The sequence below is a fragment of the Pararge aegeria genome, chromosome 1, assembly GCF_905163445.1.
Source record: "Pararge aegeria chromosome 1, ilParAegt1.1, whole genome shotgun sequence".
NCBI classification, from domain to species: Eukaryota; Metazoa; Arthropoda; class Insecta; order Lepidoptera; family Nymphalidae; genus Pararge; species Pararge aegeria.
The window spans coordinates 11,312,675-11,333,134 of record NC_053180.1 but is presented as its reverse complement, the minus strand read 5'-3'; the positions used below and the strand labels follow the sequence as shown (position 1 = coordinate 11,333,134).

At 34.6% G+C, this 20,460-nt stretch overlaps 1 protein-coding gene across 1 annotated transcript in view; it reads left to right on the top strand.

The window, feature by feature from the left end:
* Nucleotides 1–19,998, top strand: part of LOC120626668 (insulin gene enhancer protein ISL-1) — a 58,627-nt gene extending 38,629 nt beyond the window's left edge. Inside the window, exons 2-9 of the mRNA XM_039894283.1 lie at nucleotides 2,920–3,109; nucleotides 10,996–11,126; nucleotides 11,486–11,553; nucleotides 12,097–12,202; nucleotides 16,699–16,816; nucleotides 17,713–17,875; nucleotides 18,370–18,570; nucleotides 19,087–19,998. Of these exons, the coding sequence (XP_039750217.1) occupies nucleotides 2,920–3,109; nucleotides 10,996–11,126; nucleotides 11,486–11,553; nucleotides 12,097–12,202; nucleotides 16,699–16,816; nucleotides 17,713–17,875; nucleotides 18,370–18,570; nucleotides 19,087–19,197 (1,088 nt within the window). The 3' untranslated portion in view covers nucleotides 19,198–19,998. The remainder of the gene's footprint in view (nucleotides 1–2,919; nucleotides 3,110–10,995; nucleotides 11,127–11,485; nucleotides 11,554–12,096; nucleotides 12,203–16,698; nucleotides 16,817–17,712; nucleotides 17,876–18,369; nucleotides 18,571–19,086) is intronic.
* Nucleotides 19,999–20,460: the final 462 nt, after the last annotated feature.

The following is a 20,460-nucleotide window of genomic DNA, read 5'->3' as shown; positions in this document are numbered from 1 at the left end:
GAGGTCGGGTAATTTTTTATTCTATATCTACAAATGCAAATATGCATTACGCATAAATATGCATAAACTTATACTCTATAGTTTAGGCTACAGGCAGTTTTAACGCAACGCGAACTGTTGCGAAACAGTGATAGCCCAGTGGGTAGAACTTCGACTTAAATTTCGCGGGGACGAGTTCGAACCCCAGCACACAGCACTAAGTTTTCTTTTTTTTTATTGCTGAAAACACACAACACGTTTTAATTAAAATATCATTTGTTTATACGGTGTAAGAAAACATCGTAAGGAAACCAGCATGGCTGGAAGTTCTTCATTATATTCTCAAATGTGTGTGCAGTCACGCTCAGTAGTGGACTGGGCCAGAGTGGTGGACTACGGTCATAACCCTTTCTCATTGTGTTAGAAATGGGGGGTCTCTGTGATGAACTCTTTTTTCGAGAAGCAACTATACATGTATACGGTTCTACACAAAAAATAAAATCGACTCCCTTTCTCATTGTAGGGGGAGACTCGTGCCCTGTAGTGGGCCGGTAATAGGTTGATGAACTGGTGCAGTGTTAGATATGGGGCAATTTGCCTATCAAATGTGGACCCAATAGAACCACACGGGTTTGCTGTTAGCTGACTTTCTCTATGATGTACCCTTTTTTCGAGAAGCAACTATACATATATACGGACGGTTCTACACAAAAAATAAGATCGACAAAATTCAGTGATGTATCTATCAGAATCTGGAGCGATCACAGAACTGTAAGAGGCACATTGAATATAAACGTAAAACGTAAGGGATAAGGTATAGTCTACCTCGGAACTAGTTGCTCGCATATTCAAAACCCTGACAGTTTTCAAGTGAAACTGCAGAACCGCTTTAACTTAAACATTTAGGCTTAAAGTATGAACTATCACCTTACAAATAGAACCAAAAACTTCTCAGCTCAGAAAGGAGAGATCTCTATTTACACTATACGAACTATAACCAGGATGATTTTGATATATTATAAGATGTCATTAGCTGGATCTACGAGAGGTAACATGCTCTCTGAGATGCAGTGATGGACAACGCTAATTTCCTGACTTCAAATTGCTGAAAACTTCTTGACAGAAAACTCTAATAACTGTTTTTATACAGAGAAAATGCCTGGCACATAATATGTTCTATAGGTGCTATTCTCCAAATAAAGAGTGTTGTAAAAGAATATTAAAAACTCAACAATTGAAGTAAAAAATGTCAGACAGAAACGTTGAGAGGGACAGAGACACAAACGCATCGGGCGGGTGTGGCCCGACCTAGCCACGCCTATCGGATATCGATTCGATGGAAGATAATTTATTCATAATCCTCTCTTACCCGCTGTTTATATCGCCGGAGGACATCTTTGGTGATATTTGCATTTTTATGAATAATCATTAGTTTATTTTTCGTACGGCATACCTTATTCTGCTGTCACTAACTAAGGTCCCTTGTTTTTGGTCCCGATTTATGATATCCTAAGCAGGTATTATTATATTCTAGCCTATGTTATGAAGGATGTATGAGTGTCAGCTGATCTATTAATTCAGCTTTTTCTATATAGGATGACCTACATGACCACTTTACAAGCTTAGCCAAAACAGACTAAAACGAGTCACAAGCGACCCATAGCTATCGGATTCACAAATAAAAACTAGCCTCAACCGGTGATCCAAAACATTATAATATATCTACATATGGATACAAGTACCAATATATTTAATTGAATACATGCTCTTGATCATAAGTCTGTCGACTTGATGTAAATTAAAAAGTGGTTAACATCCCACTTCTATCCTAAAACAAGCTCTCACAAGTATTTGGGATGAAAAGTGCTTAAGATAACAAAACATACATGCCAAAACTTGATTATCCTGCTCGTAGTTTTATTATCCATTTGTTTCCTCCTCAATCAATGGGATTTGAATGACTATTATTTTTAGTAATAATGAGTTAGGTCAAATCATTGCCTTTTGTCTCACTTTATCCAAATATGCGTTTAAATAGGGCTATTTGAATAAAGAATTATTCAAATGGGCCTATTTACATTGTAGTGAGATAATAATGATAAGTAACTACATTCGTAAACTTTAAACTACGAGGTTCTCTGCCTATATAAGGTTGTGTGAGTGAGTTCATGTTTATCATTTTGATAACGCAACCCTAAAAATAAACGCTGTTCGTAGGTAAGCATATTACTAATGAAAGCCTGGAATGATTTGGTTAATCTTTCTAATTCGTAGGTAAACAGTAATAAAATTGTTAGGTAAAGAAAAATTATAATATGTAATATGGCCCTGAACATTGAAAGTCACGGGAAAAACTGTACGACCCTTCTTTATGGTGCTCGTCTATCTTTACCTCTCAAAATTTCTTTATTCATGTAGGCCTATCACAGGCACGTATAAAGCGTAAAGCGTTCATACATATAGGTATGTTTACATACTTCTAATTTGACAGTTCCGTTTCAATTGAGGGAGAATACAGTGAAGATCAAGAACTAAAAGTGGAAGAAGGAGAGAGAAGTAATGCTCATGTAAAGAAGTGAAGCTGAACAGTGTAGGGATTTTATTCTACGTGTACCTACTTGCTAAGCCAGCTTTTAGTGTAGTCAGTTTAATTCCTTAACCCAAGCGTGTAACAAAATGAAGTATTATTACATATTTCAGTATATCTGCACTCGATGCCTGAAGTAAATCATCAATCTGATTAAAAATTTATAGATGGAAGATTGAATTTAGTATTGCTATCCTTCCTAAGAGTAGGATAAGGAGATCACTTCTAAAATAAATATGTCAAATGAAGATTTTGAAGGGTTAGTTTTTAATTTTGGACGTCAGTTAGTATCTTTCAAACCTTTTTGCATTTGTCGAATTTATTTTTTCAAACTATATTTTAATTGTTTACAGAAAAGCTTCGGCTCTCCCTCTGCGTGGGGTGCGGTGGTCAGATCCATGACCAGTACATCCTGCGCGTGGCACCCGACTTGGAGTGGCACGCGGCATGCCTCAAGTGCCAGGAGTGCAGGCAGTTCCTGGACGAGTCCTGTACGTGTTTTGTACGGGACGGCAAGACGTATTGTAAACGAGATTATACTAGGCAAGTATTTACTCACCTTCTTATCTTTAGAGATACAACCAAGCGTTTCTTTTACAATTATCATTATCATCATCACTTTAACAAAATGACATGAAATTTACATTATTATTATAATATAATATATATATATATTTATAATATATAGTTGTATTATATATATATATAATAATAATACTACTATAATACTTTGATATACAATGTTGAATTCCCCAATACATTTTTAAATACATTGGTAGTTCGCGTTCTAAGACACCGAAAAACTGTTTAGCTTCATAATATCATGTACAGTAGACAGGTCTGGCCGTAGGTTATCAGCATGTAATTACTAATATTACCTAAGTATTATGTATATTTTTTGCATCACTTAGTCCATAAAGATTGTGTGAAAATGAGTAAACAAAACATCGGATGCTTCAATATCAAATTTCAAAAATATACGCCGATTTTTATAGAAACACTCTGTAACACACAATAATTGGGTTTACAATTATAATTTTTAAATAAACAACTCCTGACGATGCTCCAGTGTCGGTGTACAACATAGTATGTAGAACATTGGTGTAGGAGGATGAGGCCTGATCAAAATTATTTGTTTATTCAGATTGATCTGAGGATTCAACACCTACCAAGGATGTTCAAATGTGATTGTGTTATTGAAATTTCTTTGTTATGGGGCAAATAAAATAATTATTTAGTCCCCACTCCATTGCACATCCAGTAATATGTTAAACAAAGGTAGCATTTTATTTTAGTCATTGGATTCTAGTCGTTTAGAAAAATTCAAATTCAAATTCAAAATTTATTTGTTTCAAGTAGGCCTAATTTATAAGCACTTTTGAAACGGCAAGTCAGTCTGTTTGTAGTGACTCTACCAACGGTTTGGAAGGCAGATTCCACTGAGAAGAGCCGGCAAGAAACTATTTAAACATAGGTAAAGGTAGATCTAATATTATTCCATACCCATTAGATACCCATCCCCACAAAGGATTTCTGTACTTTTTTCAGACGATATGCAGATATCACTGATTTATTTCCGTTTCTAGTAAGTCGACTGTTTATGTCGACTTTTTGTTTATAATTATGTTTGGTACCTACTTATGTTTGGTTTAATAAAGATTATAGTATTATAAATAAATTGCGAGGCTACTGTAAAGTAAGTATACCTATTTCTTTATATTTGGCACGAAGGGATTTGCGTGATCTAAGTTGATATATATCGATCGCACAGCTCTTGATGAAAAGAAGATGATAAGCTTTCTTTATATAATATCACTTCTTCGTACGAAAAAACTCGTAAGTATATAAAGTACCTACTCGTAAATCTAGCATTCTAATCTGCAACTATTTTTATATGCCGTTATCTTTTGTGACTATCATAGAAACTTGCTTGCCAGAATCACTTCTAAAAATATCTTAAAATCACAAACTGTGAAATAAATAAACACATATGACTGTTTGTTTACATCATGACGAACAAACGGGCATATAAACAAAGACGTAATATCTTGTGCTTATAATTATCACAATTGAATTTTCATGATAGTGTGATTACTAATTCTTTTGCTATTTTCGTAAAATAAATCATATTTATAGGTAGACATACTAATATTATAAATACAAAAGTGTCTGTTTGTTTATTGATTTGTTAGTTACCTATTAATTATTATTATATAAATTAGCTAACCTGCTTCCCGGATCCTAATGTAATTTGCCAAATCACTGGCTTGCATCCTAGAGATGGTCGAAACACACTATTCATGAATTGAGATAGCTTCTTCTTCTTCTTCTTCCTTAGGACAGGAAGGATATTTTAAATCTTGCAACAACTAGCTATTTCTGACTTTCTAGAAAACCAAAAAAAAACAAGGCTAATTTAAATTAAGAAAGAATTCAAATCGATGATTTTTATTTTGCTTTATTTACAGTTGTTTTTATATGATAAGGTGGATACAACCTATTCAACGTTATAAAACCTGCCTAAAGTTTAGCTTTCATTCAAAGTTTCAGAATATTTTTGTTTCCTTCAAACTGCCCCAATGTAATGACGATTATTAAAATGGTCAATTAATAAAAAAATGGAGAATTAGTCTAAATATTTAACAATTTTGGTGCACCTTCAACCTATCTACGAAATTAGTAAAATATGCTATTATGTAGAGACCAGGTAGAGACGTTCTGTCTACTCGTATCTACTGATTCATTAACGTAGAATATTAAGCGATATAGCACCTATATCTCTGTGAATGCTAATAATAAACAAACGATCAAAATGAAAGACGAGCGTTCACAGTTTACGTTATCATTCCAATTATAGACATCACACCCATATTTAGTCTGCGGTTTACCACTTCAAAAAAATTATGTAGAGAATATTCATAACTGAACGTCAATCATATCGGCGCCACTTTTTCAAACACAGACAAAATCATCTTTGAATTCACTAAAATAACTTAGATGTTTACCTTTTCACCCTTCTATCTTGCAGCTAAAATATAGAATTACACATCAACAAACAAACTTATGTATGTACGAACACCGTCATCATTCTACTAACAGCATAGGGAACATAGTTGTATGGCAATTTGAAAATTTAAGTTGGCAGAAAGACGAATTGTCTTTGCCGCTTTGAACGGTGATGCGCCGAGAAAAACAAACGCGGCGTTATGTATTTTGGCGCCAAAACAAACGTCAGTTTGACAACGCGGCGGGCGGCGGGAACTCGATATGTCTATGGTATGTTTGTTTCGGTTCCACCGGAAAAGCGATTGGGTTACTTTTTTCAGCCTAATGCACTATTTGTTTTCATATTGATTCAATTTGTGTTTGTCTTCTCACGAATCGGATTAAATGTGTTTTCTTGATAAATATATAAGCTTCTTAGAACCGAGATGTTGGCACAGTTATTCATTATATATTATTATTAGATGAAAAAGAAGAAAATTCAGTATTCCCTTCTGCATGATGTATTTAAAAAATATATATACTAATTATATAGCGTAGCATATGTCATATAAAGCTGAATCTCGGTAGTGTCTTAGAAGTAGTTTAGGGACTAAAACGGGCCAGCAGGGCTAGCACGGGCAGGGCACAAAAATTATATCCCCTGACAAGGAATTTTATTAACGTCTCCACCTGCTAAAGCACGGTAACACGGAATAGGAGAAGTTTGGCCCATTTATCATATACATATAGTAATTGGGCATTATTTCCACTTGTGTCCAAGTGGAAATATTTAATTTTATCCTTTCCCCGGGGATATAATTGTCTCCTGCCCATGCTAGCTGTGCAGTTGTACCTACCTACGCTCATAATGTACAGACTTACGTACTGCTCAAATCATAATATTTCTAAAGTTAGGCAGTCAAGCTTATAGCCTTTTTGGGTAACTACATGTTATTAACAGTAGCCCTTTTCATACATTTAAGAAAAAAACTCAACACTACGGATGTATTCCAAAACTTTTGATTTAATCGGATTGAACAGAATAAACATAGACATAGACTTCTCACTAATTGATACATCCTTCCTAAAGAGCTTCCGGACGGAAGAGTAAATGAATTATATAAAAATTAAAACAATTATAACAGTAGGATGTTTATTCAGTTAGCAATCTGATACATAAACATTGCATCCGTACGCGAAGGGTTAATCGTTCTGTTATAACGCTCGTGTTTATTTTTAGCAGATTACCTGATCATTTTTAGCCTGATTCCGTAGAGTTTGTAACAAATTGAATCCCATAGTTTTGGCTTACCTATCTAACTGTTGGATAGATAGATCTTCTGGCTTGAAGTTGTTCACCCATATAACCGATCTATTTTTCATTAAGTATGTGAAAATACAATTACTAACGTTATTTTTATCCTCTTTCAAGACCCTGGGTAGACCATATTCGATTGAGCAATAATTAAAATGTATTAAGTTCACTAGCTTTGTGATAAAAGAGGCATTGAGAACCGTTTTAAAATAGATGATTGAATTGACCCACTCGTTTTTCTTTTGCGTAAGAGCTAATGACGGATACTGATAGATTGTACCTAGATAGATACTGCCGTCGCAACACGCCAGTGCTACTCATTTTTTGTAAAGGCTGCTTCTTTAATCAATGTTTTTCTGTAATTATTACCCACTTATTAAAATTTTCTGTATCGATGTTTTTCTTATCCATGAAAGGAGAGCCGCTGCCCTAAGGACAATTCTCAATCATTTTAAATTGTTGCATATAATATACAGGGCAAGGCTAATCCGAATACCACCCGAACATGATAAATGCCAGTCAACTCAGTTTAAAAGTTTAAATCATAACTGTGGCGGAAAGTTATCAAAAAAATTTCTAGGTATAAACATATCAGAACGTCGTGGCCGAAATCTAGGGTAAAACACACATAGACACGTGTGTTTAACCCAAAACCAGCGACCCTCCCTACAATTAGCGAAATGCGATACCATCCGTGCGTCTAACATGACACTGTCTAAACATAGTTAGGCTATTGATATAATGTAAGCGGTAGAGTGAGCGGAACCATTAATTATTATTATTTTTTTATTTCCACTACATAGGTGTATCTAAGTAATAATCTAGTCTAAACATGTTAGCGGGTTAATCACTGAACCGGAACGTGACCATCCTGGTCATCCAATCGGTTGACTCCAAGCCCAGTAGTCCTGGCCTTTTCTAACAAGTAATTCAGTACTATTCAGAGTGTACCAAAAAAAACTCAGGACCTATACCAACCATATTTGTTAAAGCCTATTTTCCTCTCACATGTACGAAAAAGAAAACCTGTGTCCCCCAGTTAAGGTTGAAGATAACAATCTAAGTAGGCCTAATTAAAGTCGTCCTTTGGAACGTCAAGTTTCGGTTTGAACGTTAACACTACTGGTTTGGAAGTCAGATTCTACCTAGTCTTAAGCCGGAAAGAAACTCGGCAGTTACTATTTTCCATCATCAATATTTTACAAGTTTACAATTATAATTCTGTCTTGCGAGAGATAATAATAGCAAAGCGGTGTGCTTCGAAGAAATCTTGTAAATAAACAGTTAAATATTTTGACACATGATACAACACTTACCTTACATTAAAAAGCACGAGACAATTCATTTTTATTAACGAGTTTGACAACAATGTCCCCGTTCTCCCCATTTCACTTAGGTAGAGTACCACCTCGCTGTCTAGGTTTAAAGTTTTGAAATTCTGGCAGCATCCAAGGACTTTATCGCGTCTAGCGGTTCAGTTTGAGTACTAGCCTATGCCCACAAAAATAAGCGGTAGCGTGAGCGCGAGCGGTATTTCTTCATAGGCGGTATCTATTTTAATTGAGTTTAAGCTTTTAATAAACAGGTATGCAATATCAGTTGTAAAAAAATCGTGACATGTCCGGATTCAATTTCAGTAAGCTATTTTTATTCCAATTTTTGATTCTTGTAATTTCATCAGGAGTTCATTATTAATAAAAAAAAATATTTTTATTGTGATTCTACCTACACTGGAAGCTATATAAATTAGAAGTTAAAAAAAATTAAAAGCTACCAAAATATTCAGTAATATAAAGTAAGTAGCAAGTTTTTATAACGAGAAAATTTTACTATATCGTACAACCCTTTAGTCAGAAATATGAACATGAAAGATATCGATTATTAATATATGTAGTTCTTCCAAACTCTTCATTTAAGGTCTGCATCATGGAGATGGCCATAGGAAAACTTTGGATCCGTTCCCGTGTGATTTAAAATAAATATATACGAACGCACACGCAAACGCAAACGCATTGTGACAAACGGTTCAGAACAGTTTGTCATGAAATTTTAAGAGTCCTAGAGACGGATAATGTTGGCCTGGTTTTTGTGGTTTTCCTTAGACCAAAACCATTTGTTTCGGTTTTTAAATAAATCTTTCAAAGTCGAAGCCCACACTACAATAAACGTTCTGTAGAAATGAAAATAATAAATAACTAATAAAAATCTAATCATATTTTCTCTTCTCTTCAAGTCAATCTAAATATAGTAATTTATTAGGGAACGTTATATATCTAATTACTACCCATCTGCTGACAATGATTGACACACAGCTGCATCAACACGACCACACAAATCGCGCTAAACTAAATACAGGAGTTAGTTATTTGCAATAGCTCATGCCTTTATTTTTGTACCGTTGAAATATTACCTATCGAAAAGTTTCTGCGTCGCTAAACTAGTGGTTAGAATGATCGATTATGGATTATAAAACGCTAGGTTATTTCCGGGTCGGCTAAAAGTATTGTTGATAATAGGTTTTAGGTTTTCTTTTATGAAATTGTCCGAAGTTAGGAAATTTGGCATTGATAACAATCACGCTATGATGTAACTGCGGTTGTTACCAAAAAAAAATCTGTGCAACCCGTGAACCCGCATTGGAGGAGCATGGTGGTTCTATGATCTGTCTCGCCCGCGAGAGAGGAGGCCTTTGTACAGCTGTAGCATATTTATATGCTGAGGATGAACCAGCTAATTTTTCAAACCATTTACAAATAAAATTGTAGCGTAAAATTAATAGAAATTTTGTAAAATGTCATTTTATGGAAACATTTTATTTTTCATCTCGTGAGAGGGAAAAATGTAATATTCGTAATAGCATATCAAAACATTATTTATTTGCACTCCATTACATGTTGAAGAAATAAAAGAAGAATGGAAAATCAAAGACAGAAGCAGAAAACAAAAGGCGGCCATATCTTTAGTTGCGATCTCTGCCAGGCAACCTTAGAATTAGGAGACTGCAGGCTGTATTAGAAATAATAGTTATACACAAATTATATTTAAAAAAATCGAAAAATAATAACAAAAACCTCATAAATTATTTCCACCCTTTAAAACTAGATCCCCAATCAACCAATAAACACAAAAAAAATACCCAGAATAAATTCACGGGGGCGAAACGTGAAAAGCGGAAACTTCGAAAACCCTAAACGTATTTTCAAAGGGAGGGGAGAATGGTGGGGTTATTGACCGGCACTTAGTGAATGAACCCCCCAGCAATCTCGCTAAAAGCATTGCCTGTAGGTAGGGGTGTGGGGTATACCTTTTTAGCATCGGCTATAGGTAGAGGTATGTTCAACGAGGTTTTATCGGTAAGGTATAAAGTTGACTATCATTTGTTATGGATAGGTAAGAAAAGGGTTGATAAGGTTTTGTGTCGGCTACTAGCTGTTGCCCGCGTTCTTCTTCGTGTTTATTACGGTTTTTATCAAATCCCTGCTGCTACTCTCCGTCCCTTTAACTAAATCTCTGCCAAAAACCAAATTGATTGGTTGCTTGGACAAAAAGGACAAAAAAACAAGCACGTTCGCATTTATATTCTTAGTAAGGATTAGCAAACCTATTATATTTCATAATTATATGCAGCTTTATTTAACATAAACGCAAATTCTTAATAAACGTTAATCTAATGTATTGATGCCTACTTAAGTATGTACTAGCTGACCGATGCAACTTCGTCTGCACCAAATCGGTTATTACCGGAAAACACGAATAAAATGACATTTTCTAAAAATGAATCCTAGCTAGATCGATTTATCGCCCCGAAACCCCCTCGTTCATGAACATCGTTGGAGCCGATTCCGAGATTTCAAATATATATATATACAAGAATTGCTCGTTTAAAGATATAAGATCTATTTAATATTTAATTGAAATGGTTTTTGTTTCTTTGAATGTTTACTGGAGTCAGCATTTTCTGACGATACACCAGTGTCAAAGTAGAGGAGTGCTTTGTTATTGTATTATATAAGAGGATTTTAGCAAATTGAGTACCATCATCATAATTATTATTATTGTAGACAAATAAATGAATAGAAATGTCAATATCTCATATAAAAGTTGCTTATTATATTTACCTTGTCTACAGGCTGTTCGGAACAAAATGCGACAAGTGTGGAGCGTCCTTTAGCAAAAACGACTTCGTTATGCGAGCGAAGACGAAAATCTACCACATCGACTGCTTTAGGTGCTGTGCCTGTGCTAGACAACTAATACCTGGTAAAAAAATATTTATCACCAAAAATAATCCATGGCTGTGTCATGGATTATTTTCTATCATATTTCAATCGCACTAGTTAGTTCAACTGGCTCGGGAGACAAGGAAGCTTACCTAAACTTTACCTATTGCCCATATACCATCAGTGAATTGCCATTTATCCTATTGATAGTACCGAAGTGTTTAAAGAAAATCTGGCCCCCAAAAACCCTTCAAGACAACAACATTTCAGAAGAATAAAATTATTTTAAACGTATAAAAAGCTAAAGGTAATACGGAAAACCTTTTGGAATCTAATAATGCAAAGCACAATAGTTAGATATAAACAATCTGTGATGTAATGTAGAATTGTTTGTTTCAGGTGACGAATTTGCGTTACGAGAAGGAGGTGCTTTATATTGTAGAGAAGATCATGACGTTTTAGAAAAAGTAAGTGCTTATATTATAATAGTCAACGTATAATATATATCTATGCTTATTGGAAACATCTCTTCTACGTAAATTATGACAAAAAGTGTTTTTTACTCAGAATATTAAATATCTAACCAAAGGAAGAATTATTATGTGAAGTTGATATCTCGTAGAGTTAGATAAATATTTATGTATTATATTGTTGTGTAAGGATATTTACTTCGTCTACAACGTTGCAAGTATAGAAACTTCGCTTGTTTATTTAGATATAAATGATGTTATTTAAGACATATAAGTTATTGCAATACATGTACAAATAATTTGGCATCGAAAACATTTACTAACTCACTGGCAACTCGTATGAAGAATTTAAAGAGGTGTAAAACCTGACATCCTGAATGGTTTTTTTTTCAGAACTATAATTTATTAGGTTATAGGCTTTGAATTTTAAAAATAATCAATGAAAACAGTTACATCTCGTTTCCTTGCATTTTGAATTTTCTTGTTCACCGATGCTCAGCAAACAAGGTCATTTTAATTTACTTTACCTTTTCGTTACAGAGTGCAAACACGAGCGGCAGCAGTAGCGGCAATGCAGAAAGCAATAATAACACAACACTTAGTAATAACAATTCACACCATCCCCCCGAACTGGGTTCTATGTCAGGTAAGTTATCATCATCATCTTCAGCATATGATCTATCCAGCGCTGGACACGGCTCGCTTCGCTTAAGACGCCGTTATAGTTCAGATTCGTAGGGTTTGCACGCTCATCACTCACTCGCGTCTTACCATTCGGATTTTACACAGACACGTTAGTTATAACAACCTACACCAATGGCTTAACGTGCTCCTAGAGGAACTTTGTAGAACTCCCTTATCCTGAGTTAAATATACAGGTACGCCATTTCTGTACATGCAAGATATCACAGTGAAAGTTGTCTGGATAGTAAATTCTTCTTTTTGTTAAAATCTTTTTATTTTATTTCTGCAGAGACCTAATTGGAAAAGTAAATCCTTTGAAGATTATTTTTATTTTGCTATTGATTATAAATTATACGTTACATACTCGTACATCATTCAGGACAACGGACACAAACAATTATTAAGAAAGAAAGCAACAAAAAAGTTTAATATGTAATAACTATAAAAGAGTCACTCCCCTTTCAAAAGGTTATCTAGATTATCTAGATAATATTTATATCGGAAACACTCGATTGTAGTTTTTATCTCTTACATGCGTAATGAGCTATATCGTATCGAATATTACGATAATGGAGTAGTGATTAAACACTGATTTCGGGTACAGTCAGCCGCAATTATACGTTATTTATTTTTTGTGTAAAAAAAAAAGAAGAAAATATATTTGTTGTATAAATTCCAGTACACCTAATTAGCTTTTTGTGGGTTTACTCTAATAGAATTATTGAGAACCAGCCAGGTGTATTTTTAACGATATCTGTAGATACTACTTTTATCCGGCCCCTGCTGGAAATAAATCACAGTCACAAGTGAAGGTTCCAATTAGCCCAATTAATAAAAACAAGCAAATAAATAATCATAATATTTACCTCATCTAACAACTTAATAATGAATTCAATGGTAAAAAGATGTAAGAAAAGTTAAAGAGTAGAAATTCTTCAGAATTTGAAAAAAAAACGAACGTTTAAAGGAACTGTGCGATATCTTCTCCCGCAGGTTTAATACTTGACAAAAGGCCTCAACTTCCATCCTATTTTTAATGCCAATCCTCAACTCAATCATAATACATAACACTAGTTACTTCATCATATAAATTAAGTAAGTGTTTATAAGGACTTTATTAACGCTCAAACCCAAGTTACCAGTTGTATTTAACTTAAAAATATTTTCAGCCTAAATGTAAATCTATTTTCCTATTTCATTTTACATGTACTTACACACTGGTAAGTTATATGAATAAGGGTCAGACGAGGTCACTATGTTAAGAAATATCAAAACGTTGGTAGGTTTTATACATTACAGAGTGATTCAGATAAAAAATTTCAAGTTGGAATCATACAAATTTTCTTCCTGAGTTACTTTAAACTTATTTTTCTCCATTTTTTTATTATGTTTGGGTATTTCAATTGGATCGTTTTAACTATTATCTTTATTTTAGACCGTGATTTTGAAATATAATTCACTTACGTATTATATTACTCACTGTACCCTATCTTCGTTTGTAATGCGCCGACAAAGTGGCCGCCGCCTTTAATTCGCCGCGTAAAATTCGAGTGTCGTTTTTATCTAGCAATTATGTTGCGACCTAAAACTGATGGGAAAATTTTTGTGCAATTTTTATTTTTATTTTTTTTATTTTTTAATTAAAATAGCTTGCAACTAAAAAAAAACTCTCCTAACTCTTAAGCGCATTTAAGAACTCTTTTCTACGCACTATCTAAGTACCATCTTCAGTAGATCTTGTTTGCCGATGTTATAATGACTGCAATTAGTCTTCGTTATATGGATGGTAATATTCACGACAACTGAAATTCAAATTCGTAAAAGAACTACTTAAGATTTGGCAAACTTCATTAGGGTTTGATGCGCTTACTCTATAACATGAATTCGAAATAGATATATTGGGGTAAAAATCATCCGCTCCTCAAAACATCCTTACAAACTTTCACATTACTGAGATTGGTTAGTGTAACAGTCTATTATACAAAAGTTACATGAATCCAAATGACCAGCCAAATGCCTTTATGAATATCTAAACATAGAGAATTCTAAAACAGATCCCCGATGTCCAGTGTGGATTAGTTTGGGTGTGAAATGGGGATTATAAGGATATGTGATTAGCAACCCCTTGCATGATCCCCGATTCTGTAACAGTAGGGTTGCCACATTTGATCAAACGAAACTGCCCTATAGGTCTTTATATCTATAAGACAAGAAGAATTGAAAACTAGATAACATGTCCAACTTTCAAACCGCAGGCATCTAAGCTAAAATATAGATGATACGATACAGAAAGCTTACGCTCTATCAAAAGGCTTGTTTTAAAGAATTTTAAAATGGTGGGACTCAAGCGCTTATAATAAGGCTAATACTTTAGAAATCATTAAATGAACGCAGGTTGGAACTCTTTGGAGAGCATTATAAAATCAATCAATAAGTCAAAGCGATCCAATTATGAATTTTAACAGAAGATAAGTTACAAAATCATGGTTAAGGAAAAATAAAAGTAAATCCAAAAGAAAAAGTGATTGCAATTGTAGGGAGGGAGACACTTGAGTTAATAACAAAATAAAAAACTCGAACTAGTTTAAACATCATTAAAAAGGTTTCTTTTACGTAACATATTCTCTCTATACAATATATAACATATTATTCTTACGCGAATTTATTTACGTACTTTTACATTTACTTGACCTTTAGCTTTTTTATTATTTGTATTAATGAAATAGGCCTGGCTGGAAAAATCTAATTCTGAAATCAGTACCACCTGTTTCTGTTTCCTATGCAAACCATTGAGGGATCAACTGAAACACAAAAAAAAATCATGAAAGCCGTTGCCCGGTCGAGCCGTTTAAGTAGAGATCAGTGACATACATAAGCATACAAGAAGTATGTACCATGATGATGATTTTCCAGCTCCAACTATAACTAGATATCCATGTTAGCAGTGGCGTGCATTGGGTTTCTTACCAGGATATGCATACACCAGGAAAATTGCATAAAATTACAAAAATCCTCCTCTTTAAGAGAAATACATCAATTTTTGGGTAGGCAGTGCTTTTGTGCATATATTAAGTGCACGCCACTGATTTTAATTTTTTTTGGTTAAATCTCTATTTTATGAGACAAAATTAGTTAAACACAAGCTTAATGTAATCCCCTTTAAGTATGGTTATTTGTATCATTCAATTAAACATTGAGCATTTGATAAATCACACCTCATGATCAATTAAAAATTATAAACTTTTATCTAAGCTGACAATATCAAATGTTCTGTTCAGTCAAAGTAATCTACCGCTATATCTATTCGCAGCCGAGTCCAACCCTTGAATTCTGTGAATAGTACTTCCTTCCCATAATTTCTGCCATTCGTTGACGATAAAGATTTCGAATAACTTTTTGAAATAAAAATCGTGTTATAAAAATATTCGTTGCATTTATCAAATGAGTTATCGTATTGAGATTAACATCAGAAAGTTAATTAGTAGCTAATGTGATGTTAAGATTAATCAGCTTCTTACATGGGATCTTAATTCGCTTACACTCGTAGTTTATCGCTTAGTCACAAAATATAGATTTTAATCTGCAGGTATGGAAGCATTATGTGTCCATTAAAGGTTAACTTCATAAATCGATATAGGGTTATGATTTGGAATGCAAGTGGGGCCGTTAAAATATTATTTAAGCAGATTATTACATACCCCTAAGCGAGTAGGTACCTAAATTATGTTTGTTATTTCTGGGAACCCCGAAAATGCGTTTCGTTTTCGAGCGCAGACAATGTGCGGTTTGCTATAATACCAATCACTCTCTGCGTAGACGTAGAATACTACCTACCTAGACATGTAGCTGCAGGACACAAACGCAGTGTCCAAATCTTACGAGTGAACAGAAGTAGCAATTGACAAGTGTGTCCGTGCATATTGGGTAACTCAGGCTGCATTTTCCTGCGATAGTAATGCCAATAGTGTTGTATTCTGGTCTAAAAACGAAACTAAATTTACAGACACACAACAATATACGAAGTGGAAAACGACAGCGCCAACCTTAGACCTGCCAATTTAGTTCGGCGATTTAAATAATGTACCTATATTGAAATATAAAAAAAAGAAGAATCAGCTTAAGTTACACACAGTGTGAAATAAAAGGAATAGAATATTAAATAAAACGTTAAAAAATGGAGCTAGCTCAGTGTAGCTGTATACTAACACTCTTATTAACGAACCGTCGGATACTTATAAATCGTATAAGTTATTCATAGTTTTGTAACATTTAAATTGACAGTATCTTTCAAATGATAAAAACATGTTACGTTTGATGGTTTTCCGCCAAGCTCTTTTCTCATCGGAATTTACGTTTATACAACAACAAATAAACATAAGGAACGAACGAAAACTCCGGAAGTTAAAAAAAGATAAAACATAGGAACACATAAATCAAAATTGGACCTTCTTGTTTTAGATTCAGGCAGCGAGTCGGGTTCACACAAAAGCGGAAGAGCGCGAGCGGGTGCGGCTGCCGACGGGAAACCTACCAGAGTACGCACCGTGCTCAATGAGAAACAGTTACACACTTTGAGGTACTACAAACTTACACTTATCCAACAAACGATTAAGTGCTTAAAATAGTTCATACAATGTTTTGCATTATTGTGATGCGATGGTCCAAACCAAAATCGCTATAGGATAAAGCTAGTATGGACAGGAGAAAATGTCCTACCTACCTACCTAAATGTGCTAGCCGTGCAGACCATGTTTGGAATTCCCATAGGTTTAAGAAAATGCATCGTACCTACTTGTTCTACGTCAATTGACCCCTAGAATAGTTATTACCTTTAGTACCATCTACTTTCAGATCTGGTAATTAAGTTAAAAGATTTGTAAACAACCATTAGGTTACTGTATCAAAGCGAATATGGCTAAAAAAGTTAAGGCGATCTGAAGGTATTCGTGATCAATGATCATTAATATGGGTTTCATAACAAAGGCTTAGAGTCACTCAGCGAGCGATGGAAAGAGCTATATTAGGAGTCTCTACGTGATCAAATCAGAAATAAGGAGATCCGTAAAAGAATTAGAGTTACCGAAAGAGCTCAACGAGTCGCGAAGCTGAAGTGGCAATTAGCGGGGCTTATAGCTCGGAGAACCGATAGACGTTGGGATCCCAAGGTATTGGACTGGCAAACCTGCACCGGTAAACGCAGCAATGGTCGATCCTAAGCCAGGTGGACCGACGACATCAAACGAGTCGCGGGGAGCCGCTCGAAACAAGAAGCAAATGTGGAATTTGGAATGCCCTATTTCTTATGTCCAGCAATGGACTTCCATCGGTTGAAGTGATGATGATGATCATTAATATTATAATCGTAGAAATCGTCTATTAATCGTCTTTGTTATCACAACCTCTTACTAACGTTGTTTTATTTTTTTATTAAAAAAAATATCACGCAAAATAAAGAGACTGTTAATTTTTCAGAACTTGTTACGCAGCGAATCCACGCCCCGATGCCCTTATGAAAGAACAATTAGTAGAAATGACTGGTCTTAGTCCAAGAGTCATAAGGGTATGGTTCCAAAACAAAAGGTGTAAGGATAAAAAGAAAACAATACAGTTGAAAATGCAAATGCAACAGGAAAAGGTGATAATCTATTTTTTCTATTTGTGGCAATACAATTTTAGAGTTATAAATGATATATATTAGTAATTAAATCGCAGTAAAGTTAACGCAGTATATTCAATACTGCCTGCCATGGCATGCAGATTTCCTCACTATGTTTTCTTTCACCGTTAAAGCAAGTGATATTTAATAACTTAAAGAGGGTGCATAAAGCAAACTGGCAACTTTTAGATTTGATTTTTACAGTAGTCCATCAAGTTTGATTTACCCAAAAAAACAGATAAAAAGAACATAATATTTACAAGGGAAAAATTGAGCGAAAACATAAAAGTATGAAATTTTATAACATAGAAATGTTACAAGGGCGCGCTGAGGTTCGAACTCGGCCACCCGAAAGTTAAGCCGAAGTCCTCTTGGCTTTTACCTTTGCACCGTGGCCTCTAGCGGGCTTGTAATTGGTTGATGATGAAGAAGTAATACGTAAAATAGATTAGTAACGTCACGGTATCGTACAGGAAGGCCGGCGATTGGGGTATATGTCCATGGGCGTGCCGCTAGTGGCGGGATCGCCGGTGCGGCACGAGGCAGGCGGGTCGCTGGCGTTGGAGGTGACGGCGTACCAGCCGCCGTGGAAGGCGCTGAGTGATTTCGCTCTGCACGCCGACCTCGACCGCGCGCCGCACCACAGCGCCGCGTTCCAGCAGCTCGTCAACCAGGTGTGTATACTTATAGCTTTTTTTTTTGTATCACGTTACAAGGCTCATAAAAACAGAAAATCTGTACTTATATTATAAACATGATAGATTTTTTGTTTATTTGTTTGTACCCAATAGGCCATAGGAAAATACTGGACCGATTTATAAAAAAAAAAAAAAATTCAATATTCATTTATGTATTTCAAGTAGTTTATAAGCACTTCTGAAACGTCAAGTCAGTCTGTTTGTTGTGACTCTACCACCGGCTTGGAAGAAAATGTATGATTAATTTATCAGTGTGAGATCAATGTGAGATGGTGATAACAAAAAAACACACCCGGCTAAATTTGTTGTGCGCTTATTCTTAAACCAGGACGCGTTTAGAACCCTCGTAGCTTTAGTTTTAAGTTTACGAATATGGTTATCGCCATCATCTCACTACCGTGTAATTCTACTAATAGTGTCACCTACTTGAATAAAGTTATTTTCGACTTTGACTTCAGTTGAAACCTTCAAGTTTATAATGTCATTTTACAGATGCATGGCTACGACATACCTTCCCTTCCCCCGCCCCGACCGGCTCACAGCGGTGAAGACAACTACGTGACCTACCTCGAAAGTGACGACAGCCTGCCCCCATCACCCTAGTGTCGTCTTTCTTAACACCCTCGAACAGAGAGTGATACATACAGACTTTTCTTCTAACAAATAAAGTTATATCAGGATTATCCAAACTAGCAATTCTTTACGTATAATTAATATAAGGGACGTTTCATACGACGAATGTTTGCAGTGATACAGTTGTAACTGATATAGTTAATTATCGTTCAAATTGAAACAATGTAAAGACAGAGATAACTTAAGGTGTAAGTTAGTTTTTATAAAGCTGATCGTGTAGACTTTGCGCACACTGTTGGTCAAATAAAAGAAGTAGACTTACTGTTCTATAAAAAGAACAATTCGACGAATTTGCTTCAACGTTGTGTGTTGTTTCCATAATCGATAATGAGTTTCTAATAATTGGGAGAGTGAAAATTCCCTTCTGAGAGTACAGTTTGCAAAAATAGTCGCTGAAGATAAATTTATTGCGCTCATGCAAGTTTCTAATATAAATCTACACAATAGTCTAATCTTCATCTAAAAAGGACAGTTCTAAAACTAGAGCTTGCCTTTACCACAAGAAACATTGTGCAATAGGATAGCACTACTTTAAGACACATAAGATCACCATTATTGTACTAGTATTAACTGTATCGCTACAAATCATCGCCAAGGGTAGTTATTGTCTCTAATTAAAAAAAAGTGATATGTGATGCTCGATTGCATAAAGCACCCTCGATATCGCCTTACTTATAATAAATAATTTATGTGTAATAAGTATTTCTAAAGTACTTAAGGTTTTCAAGTATTATTAAAAAAAATATGAAACTTGTTGTATACTTTTTAAATGATACCTACACGTTTTATAACACTTACTTAATTAATTTATTGATTAGTAAAAAAATTTTAAGGTCCATCGTAACAATGAATATCGCATATTTTCAAGTATGTTTGGATTTCCGCGAATATATTCACTTATAAATAAAGAATCGAATTTGGCATACGTAGTTCCATACTAGATTAAAGCATTGGATCTTTTTATTTCTGAAAAAAATGATACAAAAATAAAATTATCAATGGAAAGAGAAGAAGTTTTCATGTAAGTGAATATTTTTCTTATACACAAATAAAATTTCTTAAAGATACTTGTGAGACGCAGTAGTAACGGTGTTTGTTCTTTTCTCTCGTAAGCGAAAGATGAAAGCTAGTTTTGATTAAGCTTTCTTAAACTGTTTCACAATTTGAAACTTTCATTAAGTTGAATTTGACTTTCGGGCCACAACTTTGATTTAGTAACGATGAAGTCTGAGG